Raw genomic sequence first — 22,939 nt, forward strand, 5'->3', positions numbered from 1 at the left:
CCAGGACTGGGAACGGAGAGGGGGAGTCACTCTGTTTGGATTCACAGAGCTTGTGTCTGTGTATCTCTCCAGGAGCACCTGGAGGGGGGGGAAGGGAAAAAGGATTATTTCCCTTTGTTGTGAGACTCAAGGGATTTGGGTCTTGGGGTCCCCAGGGAAGGTTTTTCAGGGGGACCAGAGTGCCCCAAAACACTCTAATTTTTTGGGTGGTGGCAGCAAGTACCAGGTCCAAGCTGGTAACTAAGCTTGGAGGTTTTCATGCTAACCCCCATATTTTGGACGCTAAGGTCCAAATCTGGGACTAAAGTTATGATAGCCCCTCACTCCAGGGACAGACCCCTCCCCCCAGCCCCTTGCTCCAGGGTCCGACCCCCAACCCCACTGTGCCCCGATTTCCCCACCCTGGGTCCTCACTCCAGGGACAGACCCCCCTGCCCCTTGCTCCAGGGTCCAACCCCACTGTGCCCCGATTTCCCCACCCTGGCCCCTCACTCCAGGGACAGACCCCGCCCCAGCCCCTTGCTCTGGGGTCCAATCCCCAACCCCACTGTGCCCCGATTTCCCCACCCTGGCCCCTCACTCCAGGGACAGACCCCGCCCCAGCCCCTTGCTCTGGGGTCCAATCCCCAACCCCACTGTGCCCCGATTTCCCCACCCTGGCCCCTCACTCCAGGGACAGACCCCTTGCTCCAGGGTCCGACCCCACCCTAGTCCCTGGCTCCGGGAGTCCGGGGACTGACCCCTGCCATGCCCGGATTGGGCAGGCTCCATGTCAGCTCCTCCCAGCCTGGCTCTGCAGGAGACAGGTGAGTCCCGGGGAAGGGGGCGGAGGAAGTGATTGGGGGGAGGCGACGGACAGAGGCCGTGGAGGAAAAGAAGGGCCGGGGCAGGGTGTTCGGTTGTCAGGGGTTAGACAGCTGAAAGCTCTCGCCTTAACAAAACGTTGGCCGTGTAATCCTGTAAGTGTGCGACTCACGGGAGTGCTGGGAAAGAGCCAGTGCTATTTCCTAGCATGCTGCCAGCATCTGCTGGGGATGTGATTTCGGCCTGTTTGCTGGCAGGGCAGGTTGCGGACATGCCGGGCTTGTTCGGCTGTTTGTGCCTTGCTGTGTCTTCGGGAGGAGGCGTTCCTGTGCCCCGGGCGGGGGCGGTGAGCTGGAAGCGGCCGGAGGAGCCAGCGAACGTGCGCGAGACAGAGAGAGAAGCTTCCGCTCCGCTGCAGCGGCTGCAGTATCGGGGCGCGCCGGGAAGAGATTCCTGCACTTCGCACCTGCTCCCCCTTGCGGCTGCTGTGGGTAGCTCCGCACGCCGTGACTGATCGGCTGTCCTCGGGTACTTCCGTGAGTGTCCGTCACTCCCGAGAGAGGCGGGGCCGAGCTCTGATTGGCCAAGACCCGGCATTATGTGATTGGGCAAGAGTATCCAGCTTTCAACTGAGTGGCGGACAGGAGTCCGTGACTGGCTGAGAGATCTGATTCTGGGCTGTGATTGGCTGAGGCTGGATTTATAAACCCTTCCCCGAAACACCCGCGTTCTTTCGTCTCTTTGGCCGCACAAGGTGCTGGGTCCTTCAGCTGAAGCTAAGGCCGTTCCATCCCGGCGACTAGCACCGCGCCCCACCGCCGCCCGCCCGTTCAGCCATGGCCTCCAGCTCCGAGCTCGCCTGCATCTACGCCGCGCTCATCCTGCACGACGACGAGGTCACCGTCACGGTGCGTGAGGCCGGCGCCACGCGCCCCAAGATGGCGGCGGCGCGAGCCCGGGTGGGATGGGGGCGCCCGCCCCGCTGCAGGGGGGGCGGGTTCCGCCGCGCGGGTTGGTGACGCCTCAGGCTGACCGCCTGCCCCGGGGGGCGGGGCCCGGCCCAGCAGCGCGGCTCCTCCCTCTGCTGCCCGGCGCCCGCGCGGTGTCCGGGTTGTGCCGCGGGGGGGGGGGGTGTCAGGTGCCGGCCCGCGTGGCCGTGCAGGGACGCTCCGCCGCGCCCCCCTCCCAATGGTCCGAGCCCGGAGGGAGCGCAGGCTCCGCCCCCAAAGCTGTGGCGGCCCGACTCCGGTTCCGGACGGCGGGGTCGGGGCACTGACCTCAGACCGAACGAGGGCCCGGAAAACAGGACTTGGGTGTTTAGGTTGGAGTTGGAGGCCCAGGCCGAACTGCAGTTGTGTGTGTATCACCTGGCTCCTACACAGGGCTCCTCAGCAGTAGCCCTGGCAGTGTCACTGTGCCCATTTTACAGATAGGGAAACTGAGGGGGTGAGTTGCTCTAGGTCATGCTACAGGAGAGTGACAGTCTCTGTAATGCTGTCAATGTACTTCACGGTTTATAGGACAGAACAGAATCTCCTCACTCAAGACTGATCTGTATCCACATTGTTATATTCTCCAGGTACTTTTAGCATAGCTTGCTAAAGTTCTGAGGGATTGACATTATTTGGGATCTTGAGACTAGGTCATAGTGACATGAAGTGTATGCATCGGGCCTGACTCTTTAGTTTTTGTTTTAACCACATTCTTACTGAATTTTTTTAGGAGGACAAAATTAATGCACTTATTAAAGCAGCTGGAGTAAATGTTGAACCTTTCTGGCCAGGCCTGTTTGCAAAGGTAAGACATAACAGAGAAAGGTGGCTGAACAAAGTATAATCTGGTCCAAGCATAGCGTGTGCTATAGATGTCCGCAGCCTGGGCACAGCTATAAGATACCTCGTGAGTAGTCAGCTTTTGTTTTGTGATCTGCACGGTGGTTCTGACGTGGGTCACTAAGATGGGCCTCCTGGGATAGCTATAAAATTACTGTGAATAATTATTGGGGGTAATGTTTTAAGAATAGGCTTCCATTGATGAAATACCAAACTGGCAGATAACAGATAACCCAATTAGCAAATTAAGTATTTATCAGAACTGAGTACTATTGGTGGAGGCAAATCTTAGCAAAATGGAGACATTGACTGCTAAGTACTACCCTGAAAACTTAATCAAAGATCTGGGACTCAGAATGTCTTGTCCTTTCTTTTGCCTCTTCACTTGTAAAAAGTCCTTCAGGCCAAATTATGCATTCTGACATGTGTGCACCTTCATTATTGTGTGCTGATAGGCTTTTAGCCAGATCTTGATAAATTCTTCAAGCTGGGAGAAGAAAATTGCTTAGAATGGTTCCATGACAGATGTTTAGTTCACCTTGAATGTTAACAGCAACTTGGTTTGATCAATATTCAGTAGCTATCAAAAGTGTCTGCTGAAATTATGTTGATAAAGTTGTATTGTTACAGTTTTATAAATCGACATGGAAGATATAGCAACTGTAATTCAGTACAAGACTGACCACATCCCATGCACATTAGTAAGCAAATGCATTATTAAATTAATTTAAGGATTGGTCAGGATAAGTGTCTTAAAGAGCTGAATTATGCCAATTTTAAAGTTCCTTACAACAATGGAACAGCTGTGAATATTGTGCAACTTTTGTAAAATGTCATACTAATGAATGCTTAATATTCTTAGGCTCTGGCTAACATTGACATCGGAAGTCTGATCTGTAATGTAGGAGCTGGTGGTGGTGCTCCTGCGGCTGCTGCTCCTTCTGGGGGTGCTGCTCCTGCTGGTGGGGCTGCCCCTGGTAAGTGAACTCTTGGATTGGTGTGGAAGAAATAGGTGTATAAAATGCAGTTAGTTTGTACAGTATCAAGTATCTCACCAGTGTACCTTTTTTGAATACTTACAACTGTTTTGTTTTCTTACCCAATCTAAGATGGGTGACTTTGTGAGAGGAAAGGAGTTTAACTTTGGAAAATAGTGTTGCTTGCAAATTTGTGTGGTTTGCTACAGTAAGCTTTTAAATTCTTTTGTTTCCAAGGTCACTATATGGACTCAGTCTTCAAAACTATACTATCTGACTAGGTTAAAGGCCATAACTCTCTTTTCATAGTTTGAAAAGGAGAGTGTTTTTGACCCTGGTGAGATTACGACATCTTTTGGATTGGGGCAGGGGGGCTTGTTACTGAAATTTTAAAAGCAGTGTCTTAGCTCTTTCTTCCAGTGTTGGTCATTAAAAGCACTGCATGGAGTAAGGGCATTAACGATAATGTGGATTAGATTATCTGTAGCTGGTGTACTAAGATGCTCCTGAATCCCCACAATTGTAACTGTGGCTTTGATTCTTGTATCTCAATCTCTTCATGGAGTTTAGTTTATTTAGGTCGCCCTACATCATTTTTCAGTAATAGCATCTCATCCTGAAAATTTGGTAACTATTTTCTTCTTTTTCAGCTGAGGAGAAGAAAGAGGAAGAAAAGAAAGAGGAATCTGAGGAATCTGATGATGACATGGGCTTTGGTCTCTTTGACTAAACTGACTTTTTGTACCATCTGAAATAAAAGAAACATTCTTTAATTGTTTGAGTCTTTAAGGAATGTGAGGGGACAGAGCTGGGATTGGGGTTTTGTTGAACTCCTTAAATGGAGGGGGATTAGAAACACAAGATCTTAAATTGGTTCTATATCTTTCCATGTTCCCATTGTTTTGTACACAACTATCAAAATCTCTACCTTTCCTCTGAAAACTTTTTACTCACATGCAGGGACAGCAAAAAACTGTTCTTGTATTAGTTACTGTAACAGTTTGAAGACATTAGCTGAAGTTGCCACCATATTCAGGTCCAGCTTGTGAAGGCATGCATGGGAAATCGGGGCTGTCACTTGCCTAGTAAAATGGCACTTCAAACTGTCTAGTGGGATTATTCTTTGAAGTATACACAATACTAAGCCCACTAGTGGCTCTAAATTAAGGAGGATGAGTAGGACTATGGGTTATTCTCATCTTTGATCTAATCATCTCCTTTATCCAGTAGAACTACAATAGGATGTTTAATCATTCAGCCAAGGCATTTTCAGGAAGCAAGAAAAAAATGTAGGTTTTTAATCTTGCTTTTTTGATAAGAACACTGCACCTGGCCTTGTATAGAAATTTTACTTTATTGGCCATGCAGGGCTGCTACCTCCTTTTTGGTAAGCCATTAAAACAAAAACTTGGGTTTTTGCCTAGAGAAGGTGAATGATAAAACTGTTTGTGGTGTGGTGTGTGGTTTGTTTTTTTTTTTTTTTTTTTTTTTGGTCCTGCTGCAACAATCTGCTTATACTGTAATCAGGTCCTGGCCCCAGACAATAGACCATATCGGCACACGTGAACTTTCATCTTACGTATGAATGAAGAGAAGGGCTATGGTATGCACCTGTTTTGAGGAAGCTTTCACTGTGTAGTTGTATGATATAAAGGCTATATTCAACTCACATCTACACCAGTGTTTTTATTTTTCATCATAAATACATGTCAGAGGCTTATGCTTAAGACAAAACACTGAGGATCTGCTCTCCCCTAAGAAGGCTTCTGTTTTATTCAATGTTTTGTACAGCTTAGCTTTAAATTAAACCCTGATTTTTAATTAATAAATGTGACCTACACTTCTCTCAGGGTAAGAATATTAAACTTGGGAAAACACTTAAGGTGAAGTTTTACTTTGCCACCTCTTTCCCCCTTTCATTGAAACGTGCAAGCTGGTTAAATTACCAGAAAAGGCATTTATCAGTTAGTAGAGAAGAATACTTAAAGCTATTATGAATATTTTTAGACTAATCCAAATTTCTTTACAAAGCTGTGCATCACAGAATGCAACTTAGAACTTATAAAAAGTTATTCTGTAATTAATGCACTTTTGCTAACATCCAACTCTATTAAAATCTTTGCCTGTTGAATCAGAGTGGGGAGAACCCCTATTCAACTGACTTGAATTTAACTTTGCAACCTCAGTTTAAGAAACCTACAGATCAGTGGTTCTCAAACTTTTGTATTGGTGACCCCTTTCACACAGCAAACCTATCAATCAGTGCAACTCTATATAAATTAAAAACACTTAAGTGCTGGAGGCAAAGTGAGGTTTGGGTTGGAGGGCTTGCACCCCACATGTAATATCATGACCTCCCTGTTGGAGAATCCTGGATTAGATCATGTAGGAAGAAAGCCAAAATCTTTCCCAACACCACCACCAAGTACTCTGAATACAAGGGAAAGATAAAATAAATGCCCACAAACTGAACCAAAACTCTGAAGTTGCAGTTCTATAATGAAACTTTTTCAGGTCGACCTCCATAAATCCTAAAGAGCTCTCTGTCATGGGCTCCCCCTTCTGTTTCTCTTCAGTATCTTTGCCTTTTTTAACCAAAACCTGAAAGCAGCCCAAGAAACTGACTCACTTTTCACAGGAACCCATTAGTAATTCCTAAATCTCTATTCAGAAATTCAATTGTATGAAAAACAAAGGTATTTTTAAAATAAAGTCTAACAAGGTAAATCCATAGTGCAACTTTTAAATGGATAGATGGCTCATTTATCCACAGCAAGTGTTAGTAGATACATGTGTGAGTGCCCCCTAGGGACGGTCACTTTCCTGGTAAATTAAGCCAGGAAGTTACCTCATTTAAAAAACACTGAATTCTGAAATACCAATTTTAGGTGAGATTCTGTGTTTTAACTTGTCTTATTGTCTGTGTACAGGAGTTTCAGATGAAGACAGAAACCACACTGCATCTCTGACTTTAGTCCTGAGTTCTCAGCCCATCCTTCAGTTTATGCTTTGCTTTCAATCCCACCACTTGTGCAGCACTGGATTTCCATTTTTCTTGGATTAAACGCTGAGCTGCCTGAGCATATTATGCTGAAGCAGCAAAGAAGTTGGACAAAGATCAGAGGTGTCATGAATGCCCCTGCACTCCATCTATCAAAATAAGCAGAGTAGCTAAACTTACATTTCCATGGTATTTTGAAATATATACAGAAAACTCTGAACGTTGGTGTTCAAAGTCTCAATGCAGGCTCAATTCATGTCTATATAGCAGGAGAATGGTAACTTCACTGGACTGTTAACTGACAGCCACAGTTATAAATAAGTTGACAACTGAAGAAAGTATATCCTATTTTAAAATGTATTTGAATGGAAAAGCAATCAACGCATCTCTAGTTAAGGAGGAAACTGAAATTCTCAGAGAGAGCCCTATTTTCAACTTTATCTTCCTGAAATTTCAGTTCTGGGAAATTTTGGTTACATAAACTTAGAAATGCATAGTATTTTGATCATTTACATTAAGTTCACTTGTTTTTAAGGATTTTGTAGGGGTTAATTCCTAAAAGGGTTAGCCTAGAAACTCCACGTGATTTCATTGGCCCTGAAGAGATATGCCTTTGTGGTGTTAGGGGGAAGATTTTAGCATATATAAAACAACTAGGCATTCCTTAAAGCCAGGATATCAAAATACAGGAATGCTAAGGAAGGGGCTCTGAGAGGAGAAAATGGCTGCTTATCTGTGCTATCAGGACAGGAACCTGTGGAGCCCAGGGAAACTGAAGGATTATATACTGCTGAAAAAACTTGATTTGCCTTAGCTTAAGCTTTCTGTTGCTTTGGGGGGGTTTTTGGACTAGGTTGTAGGAATGTGTATTTTTTACTCCCTGAACTTTAGGACTGGGTGGAGAAATGCTCAGCAGAGTTGTGTATACCTAACATGGGAGGATTCACCAATAAGGTCAGTTTTTTGGCATTCCTCCCGATCGTGCCCTTTTGTTTTTTGAAGTCTATATAAACGGTTGAAATTTAGGATTGATGAGAAAAGCAAGGTCAGAAAACTCCCCCCAAATGCTTTGTGCTCTGCAGCGTAGGAAGAAACGTTACAGCCAGGACTTCACTGGTAACACCTTTTTAATAGGTCAAAGTAACTGTACAGTTCATTATATTCTTCCTGAGAATAATTTATATCCCCCATCAAACCAAAGGGAGCATGGTGGTTTTTATTTAACAGAACAGATGGTATAACTGGAAAAAAAATGAAAGAAAACATTCACACTGCTCTGCTGTAACTCCTCCCAGGCAAGATAGACTCAGAGATGGGTTAGTTAACTACAGTGGGTTTAAAATATTCAACATGGCTTTAATCTTTCTGTATAAATTATATAAAAATGGGGAACACATATGGTTACAGAACTTCTCTTCTAAATGCGGCTCTGAGTTGCTCTGGTACAAAGCAGCTTTCTGCTTCCAAGGAAAATAACATTGCTACAAAAAACTGGCAAGTTATTCTGGTGAAAAGACATACAAGAGTTTTCAGTTGTGTTCTACAGCTAGTTTCCAAACAAACGTTTCACATATCCACATAAAAGTAAAAGGCAGAAAGATGAAGAGGGTTTTAGCTTCTTTTGAAATGACTGAAATCTTGAAAATATAGCTTTTTAAATTTTCTTTCTCTGTAAATTGTGATTAGCATATTGCGACGTAAGTGTTCTAATAAAAAATTCCAGTCTGGATAGCTCGCATACTGTGGGCAAGAATTCTCAGCCCTGAGGTTTCCCAGAATTCTTCACTTCACAATATTTTTCTCCAGTCTGCAGCTCGGACAGTCCTGGCTCTGAGATTGTAACCCCTTGGCAATTTTAGGTAATGCACATCCTATGTGATGATGTAAAATGTAATTGTTTTCCCCAGTCACAATTCCCAAGGGCTTCTGTACAAACTTCATTCTGTGATAATGCCACATTTTGAATCCCAGACCATCTGGTAAAAACATGGTTAAACTTTTATAATGAGAGAGAGAGAGAAAAAACCAACAGCTGTCAATCAGGTCTGATGAAGCAGGAGTCACTGGAAATCCTGGACTATGCAGGGTTAATCCTCACCACTGGTGGAAGGCTAGAGAACATCCTTACATGAGCAATATTCGTAAAAAGAATGACAAAAAATTCTTCCTCGGTGTTTAATGGGGTCTGGACTGACCAATCATTTTCAATCTGGCTTGATCAATAACATCCAGCAAGTTTTTGGCATCCACAGCCAGAGCATGAGCAGCTGTGAGCATTTGCTTTTTGTATTCCTGCTGCAGGCTAGTCATGACGTATTGCTGGGCCAATTTCATCTTGTTAATCAGTTCAGCCAAGTCAGAGTTCAATAGCTTCTGTGCCATTTCAATCTGGAAAGATACAAGATTCAGTCAGGTCCTGCAGGCATTTCATAGGAGGCAAATAATTTGGGGTATCACACTCATAATGGAATTAATAACAACGCAGTGTACTCCCACTAAGGGAGAGCTCCATCTTTGGGGGTGAAACCTAGAGCAGTCACTCTACTTTAGATACCATATTGTGGCCTTCATCTCTGTAGCCAACACACTGGACGGGGCAGAGTAGTAGTTGTGTGGACTCCAGCAGCTTCCTCACCTTACTAAGCTGTGCCGGTTTTAATGGGTTTGGTTCACTGCAAACTAGATGGAGACCAAGAAATCATTGTTCCAGGCCACTGACCAGTCAGCTAGTGTTAATGACTATAGGACATTACTCACCAGGGCTGGATTTGAACCTCTGTCCTAGACAGTGGTGCTGGAACAATTTTTAGAGTGGGGGTGCTGAAGGTGGAAACCACGTATTTGGGTTGCTATTAGTGCTTCAAACCATGAGATGCGGCAGCACCCCTAGTTCCAGCATCTATGGTCGCAGACATCAGATTCCTAAATCTGTTTCCAGGTTCCTAAATCATCCCCTCTCAGGCCTTTTTCTTAAAATTATTTTGACACTGATCATCTAAGCAACAATAAAACACAATAAATATGAAGGCGTAAGCTACAGATATTTTAACAAAGCATGCAGCACGTGAAGGAACCATTTGGAAGGGGAGAGTCACTGAACAACTCATACTCAGTCATATTCTAGCATTTTCAGTGACCCCTGTTCATTCAGATTTTGCAGGCACAGACACAATGACTTGGGGAAAAAATTAACCCTGACTCGCTAGGGACTCAATTTAAGCAGTGAAGTAAACGCAGTCAATTCTCCCTTAGAATTAGGTAACTTCTTGATATTTCCTGAGCAAAGGCTTCCTACTGCACCAAGCCACACTGAAATATCTGTTTGAGAAGTTTGGTATGCAAATCATAATTTCTTGAGAGAGATTAAACTTGAACCCAGGAATTAATTCCCACATGGTATCCCTGAATTGGAATCCTAAATCCCACATATCCAATGCAACACTTTTCCCTCTAACTCCTTATATGCCAGGGTGTGATGTGTGCTATTAATTTCAATGAAATTCAAGAGTTCCCAGTGGCTGGCAGGATAATTTAATGATTAAGATACCTGTCTGCAGGAGGAAGAAACCCCCAAAAGTTAACACTGCTCAGTAAATGAAAGAAAAAGGTACTTAACTTGTACTAGTAACTGAAGGTTCTTCAAGATGTGTGATTCCTATCTGTATTCCACTGTGGGTATGCATGTGGTCCATGCACCCAGAGTTGGCGAATTCTTGAAAACAGGGTTAGTCCGCACATGTGCCCCTGCTCTCTCCGTGCCTCCAACCGAGGAGATAAAGGGCAGGACAGACTGACTCCCTCTCCATTTCCTTCTCTATTGTGAATCCAAGAACAATCCGAAGTAGAGGGGAAGGAGGGTGGATACTGAAATATAGATAAGGACCACACAGCTCAAAGAACCTCCGGTTACTACAAGGTAACTTTCTCTTCGAGTGCTGGTCCCCATGTGTATTCTATCGTGGATGACTGACATACAGGAGAATGCATCGGTGGAATGCTGTACAAAGCCTAATCTCTTGCAAATGTGTGACTGGAACTCCACATAGCTTTTTTGCAAATGTCTTGAAGCAATGACACTGGTGTTGCTTGTGCTCTGAGCCCTCACCCCATGACGGGGAGGAATGTTAGACAGCTTATAGCAAACTAAGATACAGTGCAAGATCCATTTAGAGATTCTCTGAGAAGATATATCTTGACTTCGAACTCTTTCCGCTAGAGCTATAAACAATCTGGGAGATTTTCTGATTGTTTTTGTCCTTTGCAGGCAAAATGCCAAGGCTCGTCGCATGTTGAGGGAATGATATCCCCTTTCTTTTTCAGATGCATGTGGTTTTGGAAGAAAACACAGGTAAGTGAATTGACTGTTGATGTGAAACTCTGAAACTACTTTGTGGGTGAACTTAGGATGTAGATGCTATGACTTTGTTTCTATGGAATATGGTGTAAGGTGGATCTGTCATCAGTACTCTGAGCTCACCCACCCTCCTGGCTGAGATGATGGCTACCAGGAACAGAACCTTCAAGGATGGCAGAATCCATTTCTCTTCTTTTCTCCTGTGTCAGGAGATTGGAAAAGGACTGAATGTTGATTGGTGACTGAGAGGACATGTGTAAGGGACTCAGGAACTAGAACTGTCCGGGTGAGTTGGGGTGATGAGAATGACTCATTTAAGAAGGAGAGCATCATCCTGAGAGTGAAGACCTAGGGCTTTTTGGAGCAGTATATGTTGCATTTTCTGTTTGTCTGAGAGGCAAACAGGTCCCTTGTGGGAGTTCACCTAGAGAAAAATACTGTTCACTATGGAGTTGTGTCACACCCACATGTGGTCAATAGTGAAGTGTCTGCTGAGGGAGTCTGCTAGCACATTCTGATCCCCTGGAATGTAATTTGCAGACACAATGATTTGATTGTTGATGCATCAATATCACCGGGTGACCACTTCTGCACACAGAGGAATGGATCTCGGTCCTTGCTTGTTGGTGTAAAAGATGGTTGTCATATTGTCCAACATTTTGAGGACATGGTAACATTGAATTAAGGTAAGAAAGGCTTTGCAAGCTTCCCGGACTGCCCACAATTCCAGAATGTCGCTGTGCATCCTGGTGTCTTGGGAAGTCCAAGTGCCCTATGCTATGTGGTTGTCCAATTCTGAATGGTATTAAAGGGTTTCTAGTGACCTGATCTATAAGGTCGTTCATCATTTGGAATCTGTCTTTTAGCAGATAAGGTCTTGCTGTAACTGTATTTAAGGATGGTCTGATGAAGTGTAAAGTCTGTGTTGGAGAGAGGACAGACTTTTCCAAGTTTACGCTGATGTCTAAGAGGAAGAAGGAATTGGAGCACAGATGAGGTGAATTCGTAGGCTTCTTGGCATGTCTTTGCAACAAGAAATCAGTTGTCAAGATAAAGGAAGGTGGTTAAGCCATAATGTCTGATATGGGCTGTTACTACTGAAAAGAACTTGGTACAGACCCCGGAGGCAGTAGCAAGGCTGAAAGGGAGCACACTGTAATGAATATGGTTGGGGCCCACCATGAATCTGAGAAAAACGTCTGTGAGCAGGGTGAACGTCCACAGGAAAACATGCGTTTTTCAGACTGAGAGCTGTAAACCACATGCCCTTTTCCAGACGTGGGATTACAAATGCTAGTGTGACCATGCAAAATTTCAGTTTGGGAATAAAATGGGTTGAGATGGCAGAGATCAAGGATGGGTCTCCGGCCACCTTTCTTTTTGGGTACTAGGAAGTAAGTTGAGTAAAAACCCTTTCCTTGCTACTGCAGAGGTACCCATTCTATTGCTCCTCGCTGCAAGAGGGATTGAGGGCAGGGGTCTGGGGTCTGGAAGGGAGTTAGGGTGAGGGAGGAGAATCTGACCTGGGGCAGGGGGTTTAGTGTGTGGGCTCTGGCCAGGCAGTGCTTACCTCAGCCAGCCCCCGGTCCACAGTGCAGCAGGGCTGAGGCAAGCTCCCTTCCTGCCCTGGCTCCGTGCCGCTCAAGGCAGTGGCCACCATGTCCGGTACCTAGGCGGAGGCACGGGCAGGCAGCTCTGTGTGGAGCTTGGCCCTGCAGGTGCTGCTCCTGCAGCTTTCACTGGCCATGGTTCCCGGCCAATGGGAGCTGCGGAGCCAGGCCTGCAGCTTCATCCTGGGGGCGGGGGGACGGGGGCGGCACTGAGGCTTGGGGCTTCCGGCCTGCAGTGTGGAGACTTGCCACAGGCCAGATGAAATTAAGCAATAGGCTGTATCCAGCCCGCAGGCCAAGGTTTCCCCTCCCCTGGGGCAGAGATTGCCCAAACCCTTAATAAACCTAGATGACACAGAATGAGCAAATATGGAAAAGCCCTCTATAGTTGGATGAAGGGCTAATACTGCAGGCAAATGGACCTTAACTGAGCTAACTGTTAACCCCAATTTCTTCAGATCCATCAGATAATCCAGGATTACTGAAAGAGGCACATATAAAGCAGGAAGGAACAATGACAGCACCAATGGAAGACTCTCTTCCATTTTTGCAAGTAAGTAGCACAGGTTGACTTCTTCGAAATATTCAGTAACACCTGCTGCTCTTCCTCTGAGCGTCGAGGGCATGCATGAAAGCAAAGAATCCCTACATTGTACAAGTAGCATAGGTTGACTTCTTCGAAATGTTCAGTAACACCTGTTGCTCTTCCTCTGAGCATCGAGGGCATGCATGGAAGCAAAGAATCCCTACATTGGAGTGAAATGAAGCATGCGACCCACATCCTGTGAGAGGAGATAAGGAGTAGTCAGGAGTTTGAGTAGTGGATGGACGCATAGATGAGGCAGGTAAGGATACCAAGCTTGTCTAGGCCACGTTGGTAATATAAGGATAATTCAGGTTCTGTCCTGTCTGATTTTGTTCATTACCCTGAGTACTAGTGGAGTTGGAGGAAATGCACAGAGCAAACCCTTCTTCCAGGATGAAAGACATGCATCTCCCAATGAGAGGTGCCTCAGACCCACTCTTGAGCAGAAAAAAGGGCACTTCTTGTTCCTGGAAGTGGCAAAGAGATCCACCTCCAGCAGACCCCTTCTTTGGAATAAGTTGTGGAGGACTTCAGAGTCTAGCTCCCATTTGTAGTCCTGTGAGTAGTGTCTCCTGAGAACACTGGCTGTGGTGTTTTGAATGCCTGGGATGCCCTGAAATTTGGATCTGATGAGCTATGCACCAGTTCCATAGCTTGGCATACAGAGGGGGATCTTGCTTCTCCCTGATTGTTGATGTAGAGCATGCAGCACATGTTGTCCACCATGGCCCTGACTGATTTTAAAAGAAGTAGGAAATGGAAGTAGGCATTCCGGTCAGCCCTGAGCTCCAACAGATTGATGTGGAGATTAGTTTTCTGAGCTGTCCACCTACCCTAAATTGAGAGAGCATTGAGATAAGCTCTCCATTCCAACAGCAATGTGTCTGTTGTTGAAGTTTGTGATGGAGGTGGGTGACAGAAGGGAATGCCCGGGCAGACACTGAGTTGATCTTACCATCAAGCCAAGGAGCTCCTCACTTGTAGAGGAACCATCACCTGCCTGTCCAAGGTGTGTCTGACTGAACAATAGGTTGTTCTGAGCCAACCTTGAATGCAGTGAAGGCATAACATTGTGTGATTGGTCATCGAAGTGCAAGCTGCCGTGTGTCCCAGAAGCTGAAGACAGTTCCTTATAGTGGTCCAAAAACTCTCCTGAATTGTCCATACCAAATCAGACAAAGTTACAAACATGTCTAAGGGATAGAATGATTCCAAAGAAGCCCCTATAAACTGAATCTTCTTTAGGGGGTTAACATGAATTTCCTTACACTGAGCTGAAGACCCAACTCCTGGAAAAGAGCAAGGACTGTCTGTGTGGAAGACAGAACTGCTTTGTAAAAATGGCCCTTGAGTAGACAGTCGTCAAGGTACAGGAAGACTAGGATTTCCTCTTGTTGGAGGTAAGCAGCCGCTATTGCCAGGGCCTTGGAGAACACCCTGGGGGCACAGGACAAACTGAAATGAAATACTCTATATTGGAAATGACCCTGACCTATAGTGAATTGTAGATATTTCCTGTGTGAAGGGTGTATCGCTATGTGGAAATAGGCATCTTGTACGTCGAGAGCCGAAAACCAATCCCCCTTTTCCAGTGAAGGAAATATAGCTGCTAGAGTCAACATCCTGAACTTCTGAGGCTTTACAAACTTGTCTGGATATCTTAGATCTAAGATCAGCTTCCACCCTCCAGCCTTCTTTGGTCTGAGGAAATACTTCAAGTAAAACCTCTTGACCCTGTGAGGGGGAGGGACTGGCTCTATTGTTCCTAACAGGAGAAGACAGTTCACCTCCTGTCTTAATATAAACTCATTAGGAATTGAAGAGAGTGAGTGATGTAAAATGGATGGTACAGCTTGATGTTATGATTTCTGTGACCCACTTGTCTGTAGTAACCCATCTCCGGGAATGTTGGAAATAGGAAATGTGGTCCCTAAAGGGAGCATGGTGGGCAAATTGGTGCAGCTATAAAACCAGACGGATTTGAACCCTCAACTGGCCTATCAAAATTGCTGCTTTGAACATTGTTGTGTAGTTGTGGGGGGTCGGTGGGCAGCCCTCTTTCTCTGAAACTTATGTATTTTCCTTTGGGATTTGGTGGATCTACGGAATCCAGAGAACTGAGCAGGATGCAATCTCTGGGCAGTTCGTGCCCTATATGGTCCCATATTTGTAGGGATATATATGCCCAAGGAACGTAAAGTGGCTCTAACGTCCTTCAGTTTATGGAAGGACTCATCTGTGGTCTCCAAGAAAAGCCTACGACCAATGAAGGGGAAGCTTCAATGGTGTTCTGTACTTCTCTCTGAAATCTCAAAAGCTGGAGCCATAATGACCTGTGCATAACTACTGTTGTCAAGATGGATCTGGCAGCAGTGTCCACAACATCCAAGTATGCTTGAAGAATGGTACTGGCCAATAACTGGCCATCTGAAATGATGGACTGGAATTGCTCTCTATATTCCTATGTCAGGTGTTCAGTAAAGACCATCAATCTATTCCAGTTTGTGAAATTGTATGTGGCATCTGATAGTTTGTGATCCTGAATTGCAGGGTTGCTGATGAATAGGACTTACGTACAAATAGATCCAGTCTCTTTTGGTCCTTGTCATGTGGAGTAGACCAAGAGAAATGTTGCCTGCCCTGCTTGTTTACCACATCCGCTACTAGGAAGTTAAGTGGAGGGTGGAAGAACAAGAAATCAGAGTCCTTATGCGGAATATAATACTTATCTGCCCTTTTTACACGTTGATGGAATAGTAGCAGTTGTTTGCTACACGGCCTTAGCTGGATTAAGGAGAGCCTTGCTGATGGGTAACGCCGCCCTGTACTGTGCTGCTGACTGTGGGATATCCAACAGCTTGAGTTGTGAATCCCTGACCTCTTCAAGTGGAATTTGAAGAATGTCAACTATCCTCTTTATAAGATCTTGAACTTGCTGAAAATCACCAGCCATGGAAGGTGGTGTAGGCATAACAGCTTCATCTCGAGACAAGGATAAGATTGGTGTTGGATAGGTGTCCTCTTTATCCACTCTGTCCTCCTGTTCCTCAAATGCCTCCTCCTGTGTGGAGGCTGGTTGGGCAGGAGAAGACTGAGCAACCCTAGTCTCCCTTTGAGATGTTACCGGTGGTCTGGAGAATTGCTGTTGGCAAGAAGTCCAGGGATCCCAGTATCACCACCGGAGAGGGGGCCCATACAGGAGTGGGGGTGGCATACAGAGTTGGTTCCATCACCTTTGATGGCAGTTGCAAACTTCCCTGTGATTGTCAAAGAATGAGTTCCTGACAGGATATGTTGGGGAACACCACACTGAAAGAAGGGACTGACTAGAAGTCCCTTTAATTCTCCTCAATATTGTTCAGTGGAGGAGCCCACATAGAAAAGGTTGGAGAGTCCTGCAGTTCTGGGAGATGGCAGCATTCTTGAGACTGAGCTCTCGGTACCAAAAGATGCTTGATAACCATGTGGAATGTGGATTCTGGCACATACTTTATGGACAGGTCTCTCACATATCTACACTCTTGCAGGAATTGGTACTGACACGGTAGCCAAAGCTGATGGTACAATGAATGGCAGGTGTACTGATGTAGGTGCCAATGGAGTTTGGCAGTGTTGCTTCATCAGTACCAAGGGTGCTGAATGGACAGGTGCCAACAGCGGGACGGAGTCTGACAGTACCAGATCGGAGTGCTTATGCTTGCCCTCCTTGTCCCTGGATAGAGGGTACAGAAGCCCTTTTGGAGCCATGTCTCTCTCTCAAGCTCCAGGGCTTTCCAGCTCTGTTGGCCTCGGAGGAGGAGTTCTTCAAGTCAACAGTACTAAGCTGAGAAGTTAAAGCTTTGAAGACTGTAGATTTTATATGGAACTTGGGGTTTTTTGGAACAGGATCCTTCAGATGAGAGTCCATACATGTCATTTTGGGAGCCCTCTCAGAAGCCTACAACAACCTCCTCTTCTTAGAAGAAGCCTGTGCCAAGGTGGAAAAGTCGCTGGATCTGTGCAGAGACAGATGTACATGGGGCAGGTCCCCTAACCTGATTCAGATGCTAATCAAAATAAGTGCTCCATAAATAACAATCTGAGCTTAATCTCCCTGTTCTTCCTTGTCCTTGACATGAGAGCTGGCAGAAATTGCACTTTTGGGAGACATGGGACTCCCCCAATCAACCATCGCTCACAGGTATGGCCTCTTGGCAGGAGAGGCACCGTTTGAAGCTTGGCAACCCAGGCATGCCCTGCCAAGACGACAAGGCTCTCCAAGGAAAAAGAGAGGAGAAGAAAAAACAAACTAAGTATCCTCTCACTACTAACACTTACTAAGTAACTATAACTACTATTAACTAACTATACTAACAAAACGAAAAAACTAAAAAAGAATCTGGCACATCAGAAAAGGGCAGACAAATAAACAGGGACAAGTTTTTAAAGTGCTTGTACACAAATGCTAGAAGTCTAAATAATAAGATGGGTGAACTAGAGTGCCTTGTGATAAAGGAGGATATTGATATAATAGGCATCACAGAAACCTGGTGGACTGAGAGCAATCAATGGGACACAATCATTCCAGGGTACAAAATATATCGGAAGGACAGAACAGGTCATGCAGGGGGAGGAGTGGCACTATATGTGAAAGAAAATGTAGATTCAAATGAAGTAAAACTCTTAAGCGAATCCACATGTTCCATAGAATCACTATGGATAGAAATTTCATACTCTAATAAAAATATAACATTAGGGATCTATTATTGACCACCTGACCAGGACAGTAACAGTGATGATGAAATGCTAAGGGAAATTAGAGATGCTATCAAAATTAAGAACTCAATAATAGTGGGGGATTTCAATTATCTCCATATTAACTGGGAACATTTCACTTCAGGACGAAATGCAGAGATAAAATTTCTTGATACATTATATGACTGCTTCACGGAGCAGCTTGTACGGGAACCCACAAGGGGAGAGGCAACTCTAGATTTAATCCTGAGTGGAGCGCAGGAGCTGGTCCAAGAGGTAACTATAGCAGGACCGCTTGGAAATAGTGACCATAATACAATAGCATTCAACATCTCTGTTGGGGGAAGAACACCTCAACAGCCCAACACTGTGGCATTTAATTTCAAAAGAGGGAACTATACGAAAATGAGGGGGTTAGTTAAACAAAAGTTAAAAGGTACAGTGACTAAAGTGAAATCCCTGCAAGTTGCATGGGCCATTTTTAAAGACACCATAATAGAGGTCCAACTTCAATGTATACCCCAAATTAAGAAACACAGTAAAAGAACTAAAAAAGAGCCAGCGTGGCTTAATAATCATTTAAAAGAAGCAGTGAGAGATAAAAAGTGGAAGTCAAATCCTAGTGAGGCAAATAGAAAGGAGCACAGACATGCCAGCTTAAGTGCAAGAGTGTAATAAGAAAAGCCAAAGAGGAGTTTGAAGAACAGCTAGCCAAAAACTCCAAAGGTAATAACAAAATGTTTTTTAAGTACATCAGTAGCAGGAAGCCTGCTAAACAACCAGTGGGGCCCCTTGACGATCGAAATACAAAAGGAGCGCTTAAAGACGATAAAGTCATTGCGGAGAAACTAAATGGGATTCTTTGCTTCAGTCTTCATGGCCGAGGATGTTAGGGAGATTACCAAACCTGAGCCGGCTTTTGTAGGTGACAAATCTGAGGAACTGTCACAGATTGAAGTGTCACTAGAGGAGGTTTTGGAATTAATTGATAAACTCAACATTAACAAGTCACCGGGACCAGATGGCATTCACCCAAGAGTTCTGAAAGAACTCAAATGTGAAGTTGCGGAACTATTAACTAAGGTTTGTAACCTGTCCTTTAAATTGGCTTCGGTACCCAATGACTGGAAGTTAGCTAATGTAACACCAATATTTAAAAAGGGCTCTAGAGGTGATCCCGACAATTACAGACCGGTAAGTCTAACGTCGATACCGGGCAAATTAGTCGAAACAATAGTTAAGAATAAAATTGTCAGACACATAGAAAAACATAAACTGTTGAGCAATAGTCAACATGGTTTCTGTAAAGGGAAATCGTATGTTACTAATCTATTAGAGTTCTTTGAAGGGGTCAACAAACATGTGGACAAGGGGGATCCAGCTGACATAGTATACTTAGATTTCCAGAAAGCCTTTGACAAGGTCCCTCACCAAAGGCTCTTACGTAAATTAAGCTGTCATGGGATAAAAGGGAAGGTCCTTTCATGGATTGAGAACTGGTTAAAAGACAGGGAACAAAGGGTAGGAATTAATGGTAAATTCTCAGAATGGAGAGGGGTAACTAGTGGTGTTCCCCAAGGGTCAGTCCTAGGACCAATCCTATTCAATTTATTCATAAAGGATCTGGAGAAAGGGGTAAACAGTGAGGTGGCAAAGTTTGCAGATGATACTAAACTACTCAAGATAGTTAAGACCAAAGCAGATTGTGAAGAACTTCAAAAAGATCTCACAAAACTAAGTGATTGGGCAACAAAATGGCAAATGAAATTTAATGTGGATAAATGTAAAGTAATGCACATTGGAAAAAATATCCCCAACTATACATACAATATGATGGGGGCTAATTTAGCTACAACGAGTCAGGAAAAAAATCTTGGTGGCATCTTGGATAGTTCTCTGAAGATGTCCACGCAGTGCACAGAGGCAGTCAAAAAAGCAAACAGGATGTTAGGAATCATTAAAAAGAGGACAGAGAATAAGATTGAGAATATATTATTGCCCTTATATAAATCCATGGTATGTTCACATCTCGAATACTGTGTACAGATGTGGTCTCCTCACCTCAAAAAAGATATTCTAGCACTAGAAAAGGTTCAGAAAAGGGCAACTAAAATGATTAGGGGGTTGGAGAGGGTCCCATACGAGGAAAGATTAAAGAGGCTAGGCCTCTTCAGCTTGGAAAAGAGGAGACTAAGGGGGGATATGATAGAGGTATATAAAATCATGAGTGATGTGGAGAAAGTGGATAAGGAAAAGTTATTTACATATTCCCATAATACAAGAACTAGGGGTCACCAAATGAAATTAATGGGTAGCAGGTTTAAAACAAATAAAAGGAAGTTCTTCACACAGCGCACAGTCAACTTGTGGAACTCCTTACCTGAGGAGGTTGTGAAGGCTGGGACTATAACAATGTTTAAAAGGGAACTGGATAAATTCAGGGTGGCTAAGTCCATAAATGGCTATTAGCCAGGAAAGGTAAAGAATGATGTCCCTAGCCTCTGTTCATCAGAGGATGGAGATGGATAGCAGGAGAGAGATCACTTGATCATTGCCTGTTAGCTTCACTCCCTCTGGGGCACCTGGCATTGGCCACTGTCGGTAGACAGATACTGGGCTAGATGGACCTTTGATCTGACCCGGTACGGCTGTTCTTATGTTCTTATTAACTTAACAAACATCTATAAGAATATGAAATAGCTGAGGCACGCTCAAGGTGGGCACGCTAGAGCTCTGTCTCAGGCCAAGGCAGCAGAGAAGGAGCTGAGCCTGAGGGTGGTTTGCCTGCACATCCCTATATAGCCTTGGTGTCCTGCATGAGGAGGCATAGGGCACAAGTGTAGGCCAAACAGGCACTGTTAGCAGAAAAACCTCCAATTAAGGGCTCAAGGCACAAGTGCACCAGAAATGGAGCACTCATGAGGACACTACTTGAAGAAGAAATGTGTCTGTATGTGAATAAATTAAAAGGATCTAGTATTTTAATATTTATAAAAGCTCATGATACAATACATGTAATTATCCTAGTTGAAGATGACTTAACACTTAATGTACTGAACCATATATGAGCAAATCCTCACATACCTCTCGATGAGTGCTTGCAGGGAGCACTGGAATGGTCTCATCTACTGTTGCCAGTAAAGTTCGTAGTGCCAAACCAACTTCCTAATAAATTAAAAAAAAAACAATTAAAGCAATATTATAACAGGACAGAGGGCAGCACAACAATGCAGCGATACTTTCCGATTTGATTACTCCCTTTCAGTACTATTTTATTTCTTTCATCTTAGGTATGTTGTTTATGCCTATGGATACAATTACATCTCTTAATCAAACACCTATTACATCTTAAAAAATTATTGTGGCTGTCAAAGGATTTAGGGTGAGAATTTCAAAAGCTCTCAGTATTGGCCTAAATGCTTTGACCACTGACCAAAATGAGAGCAGCATTGGTCTAACACTGCTAAGTGGTTTTGAAAATCCCACCCTGAATTTTTTACTTTCATAAAATGGAAAAATGGCTTAACCAGAGACAAAACAGATACACACCAAACTGACAGTGGCTGAAGGATGTCAAAAAGTCGATTTAAAAAATCCACGTTTTCTTTGTAAAAAGTAAAGAAATGGCTGTAGACCGCATTCAGTTCTTCATGATCATAGACAGTCTAGGGTAGACTGATGATTGTAATGATTTTTCAATATCCTTCAAAGCACCCCTGCCCTGATAATGAAAATCATGCACGCACAGACTCAGACAGGTATGTTTCTACTCACAAGCTTTCCAGTGTTACACAATGTTCTATTTTATGCATTAACAACTACAGTGCCAGTCAGGATAGAAATAAAGGAATAATTGAAGAAAATGGCATCTTCTTACCTTCACCATGGGCACATACTCCTCTGGAGGGGCAGGCTGGATTTTACTGGACATTTCTATTACAGCTTTCACGAGTCCAGTTACATTCTCATACACCTTGTCATTGGACCGATCCAAATTGGCAGTGGGGGGAGGGCTGATTTCCTGTGGCTGAAGCTAAAAGCAGAAAAAGATGCTGTTTTTCCTCTCTTTCCCCAAGAGATGGTGCTAGATTACTTCACAAAGTCAACAGAACTCCAGGATATAGTTTGCCGATTTAAGAAAGATCCTTCCCTCCACACCGTCTGAAAATGTAGCCAGTGTTCTTTTTGATTAAGCGTTGCTATCAAATTTGTAGGTATTTCAGTCTAATTGTTTTTTGACTGAGTTTGGTTAGTGAAATGAAGTTGGAGGAATTTTACATCATGAATTGTTTGAAGAGCTCCCCTTATGACTTGCTGAACAGAACAAGCAGCATTGAGAGAATCTGGGAATGAGACGTACCGAAAAATATTTACATCATGTTTAAAATTCCTTAGAGGTTCTCAATTGCAGAGATTGTTCTCTCTGAAATTTTGCAAAAATTCACCTTCAAAGCATGAATTTCATGGTGCTAGTTTTAGGGAGCAAATTGTTCAACCTGACACTTGATTTTCAGACCTCTCATTTTCTCAGCAAAAACTTAGATCATATTTATTCTGATATAGGAATTGGTAATTCACACATTCCCAAAATACAGATTTTCCTGACAGATAAAGAAATTGACTCTTCACTGGCTTGCACCTCATGAAGTCATTTACACCTGTGCAAATAGATGGGGCACACTGCCAAATCTTAATTCTTTGCTTTACACCCACTTTGTACTTACTCTGCCTGGGTGCAAATAATAACACAAAGCTCAAGACAATGAAGTATCTGAGCCCAAATTTTCAATCTCTCACAGCTATGTCAAGGAAAAGTTGTTAGTAACACACTCAGCAGCAGAGAGGAAGAGTACTGCAGTGTAGATTACCAAACACTTTGTTAGTGGAATCCACATGGAACATTAAGGAAAATGGAAATTTATTTTACATGCTCAGGATTAAAGCACTGCCAATGCAGCTAATAAGACTGAACAGTTTCATCTCTCTGGTAGATCAGAGAAATACCAGCTATATCCTGCAATCCTTAACTCAAGCAAAACTC

The 22,939-nt window shown here is 44.0% G+C and overlaps 2 protein-coding genes and 1 long non-coding RNA gene across 23 annotated transcripts in view; 2 read left to right on the forward strand and 1 right to left on the reverse strand.

Moving 5' to 3' along the window:
• Positions 1-1,539: 1,539 nt before the first annotated feature.
• On the forward strand, positions 1,540-4,386 carry RPLP1 (ribosomal protein lateral stalk subunit P1). Its single transcript, XM_030546419.1, has 4 exons — positions 1,540-1,712; positions 2,527-2,601; positions 3,499-3,613; positions 4,264-4,386. The coding sequence occupies exons 1-4, from the start codon at positions 1,641-1,643 to the stop codon at positions 4,341-4,343; spliced, it is 342 nt and encodes a 113-aa protein (XP_030402279.1). The 5' UTR covers positions 1,540-1,640; the 3' UTR covers positions 4,344-4,386.
• A 597-nt stretch (positions 4,387-4,983) lies between these two features.
• The window catches only part of PTK2 (protein tyrosine kinase 2), a 430,903-nt gene continuing 412,947 nt past the window's right edge, over positions 4,984-22,939 (reverse strand). For 11 of the 21 annotated variants that reach the window (XM_030546389.1, XM_030546388.1, XM_030546386.1 and 8 more), the window contains 3 exons: positions 21,776-21,931; positions 20,983-21,063; positions 4,984-9,002 (listed from right to left, as the gene is read on the reverse strand). In XM_030546389.1, the coding sequence (XP_030402249.1) occupies positions 8,790-9,002; positions 20,983-21,063; positions 21,776-21,931 (450 nt within the window). In that variant the 3' untranslated portion in view covers positions 4,984-8,789. The other 10 variants (XM_030546402.1, XM_030546403.1, XM_030546399.1 and 7 more) reach the window with 2 other exon arrangements.
• The window catches only part of LOC115642705, a 62,579-nt gene continuing 50,124 nt past the window's right edge, over positions 10,485-22,939 (forward strand). The window contains exon 1 of the long non-coding RNA XR_003998234.1: positions 10,485-10,962. This is a non-coding gene — a long non-coding RNA (uncharacterized LOC115642705). The remainder of the gene's footprint in view (positions 10,963-22,939) is intronic.

The sequence above is a fragment of the Gopherus evgoodei genome, unplaced genomic scaffold, assembly GCF_007399415.2.
Source record: "Gopherus evgoodei ecotype Sinaloan lineage unplaced genomic scaffold, rGopEvg1_v1.p scaffold_44_arrow_ctg1, whole genome shotgun sequence".
NCBI classification, from domain to species: Eukaryota; Metazoa; Chordata; order Testudines; family Testudinidae; genus Gopherus; species Gopherus evgoodei.

What these genes read in the sequence shown, in the direction of transcription:
- RPLP1 (XM_030546419.1), top strand. Translation starts at nt 1,641, where the DNA reads ATGGCCTCCAGCTCCGAGCTCGCCTGCATCTACGCCGCGCTCATCCTG. An exon ending in ACGACGAGGTCACCGTCACG is followed by an intron (nt 1,713 to 2,526) that starts GTGCGTGAGGCC and finishes GAATTTTTTTAG; the next exon opens with GAGGACAAAATTAATGCACT. An exon ending in GGCCAGGCCTGTTTGCAAAG is followed by an intron (nt 2,602 to 3,498) that starts GTAAGACATAAC and finishes TAATATTCTTAG; the next exon opens with GCTCTGGCTAACATTGACAT.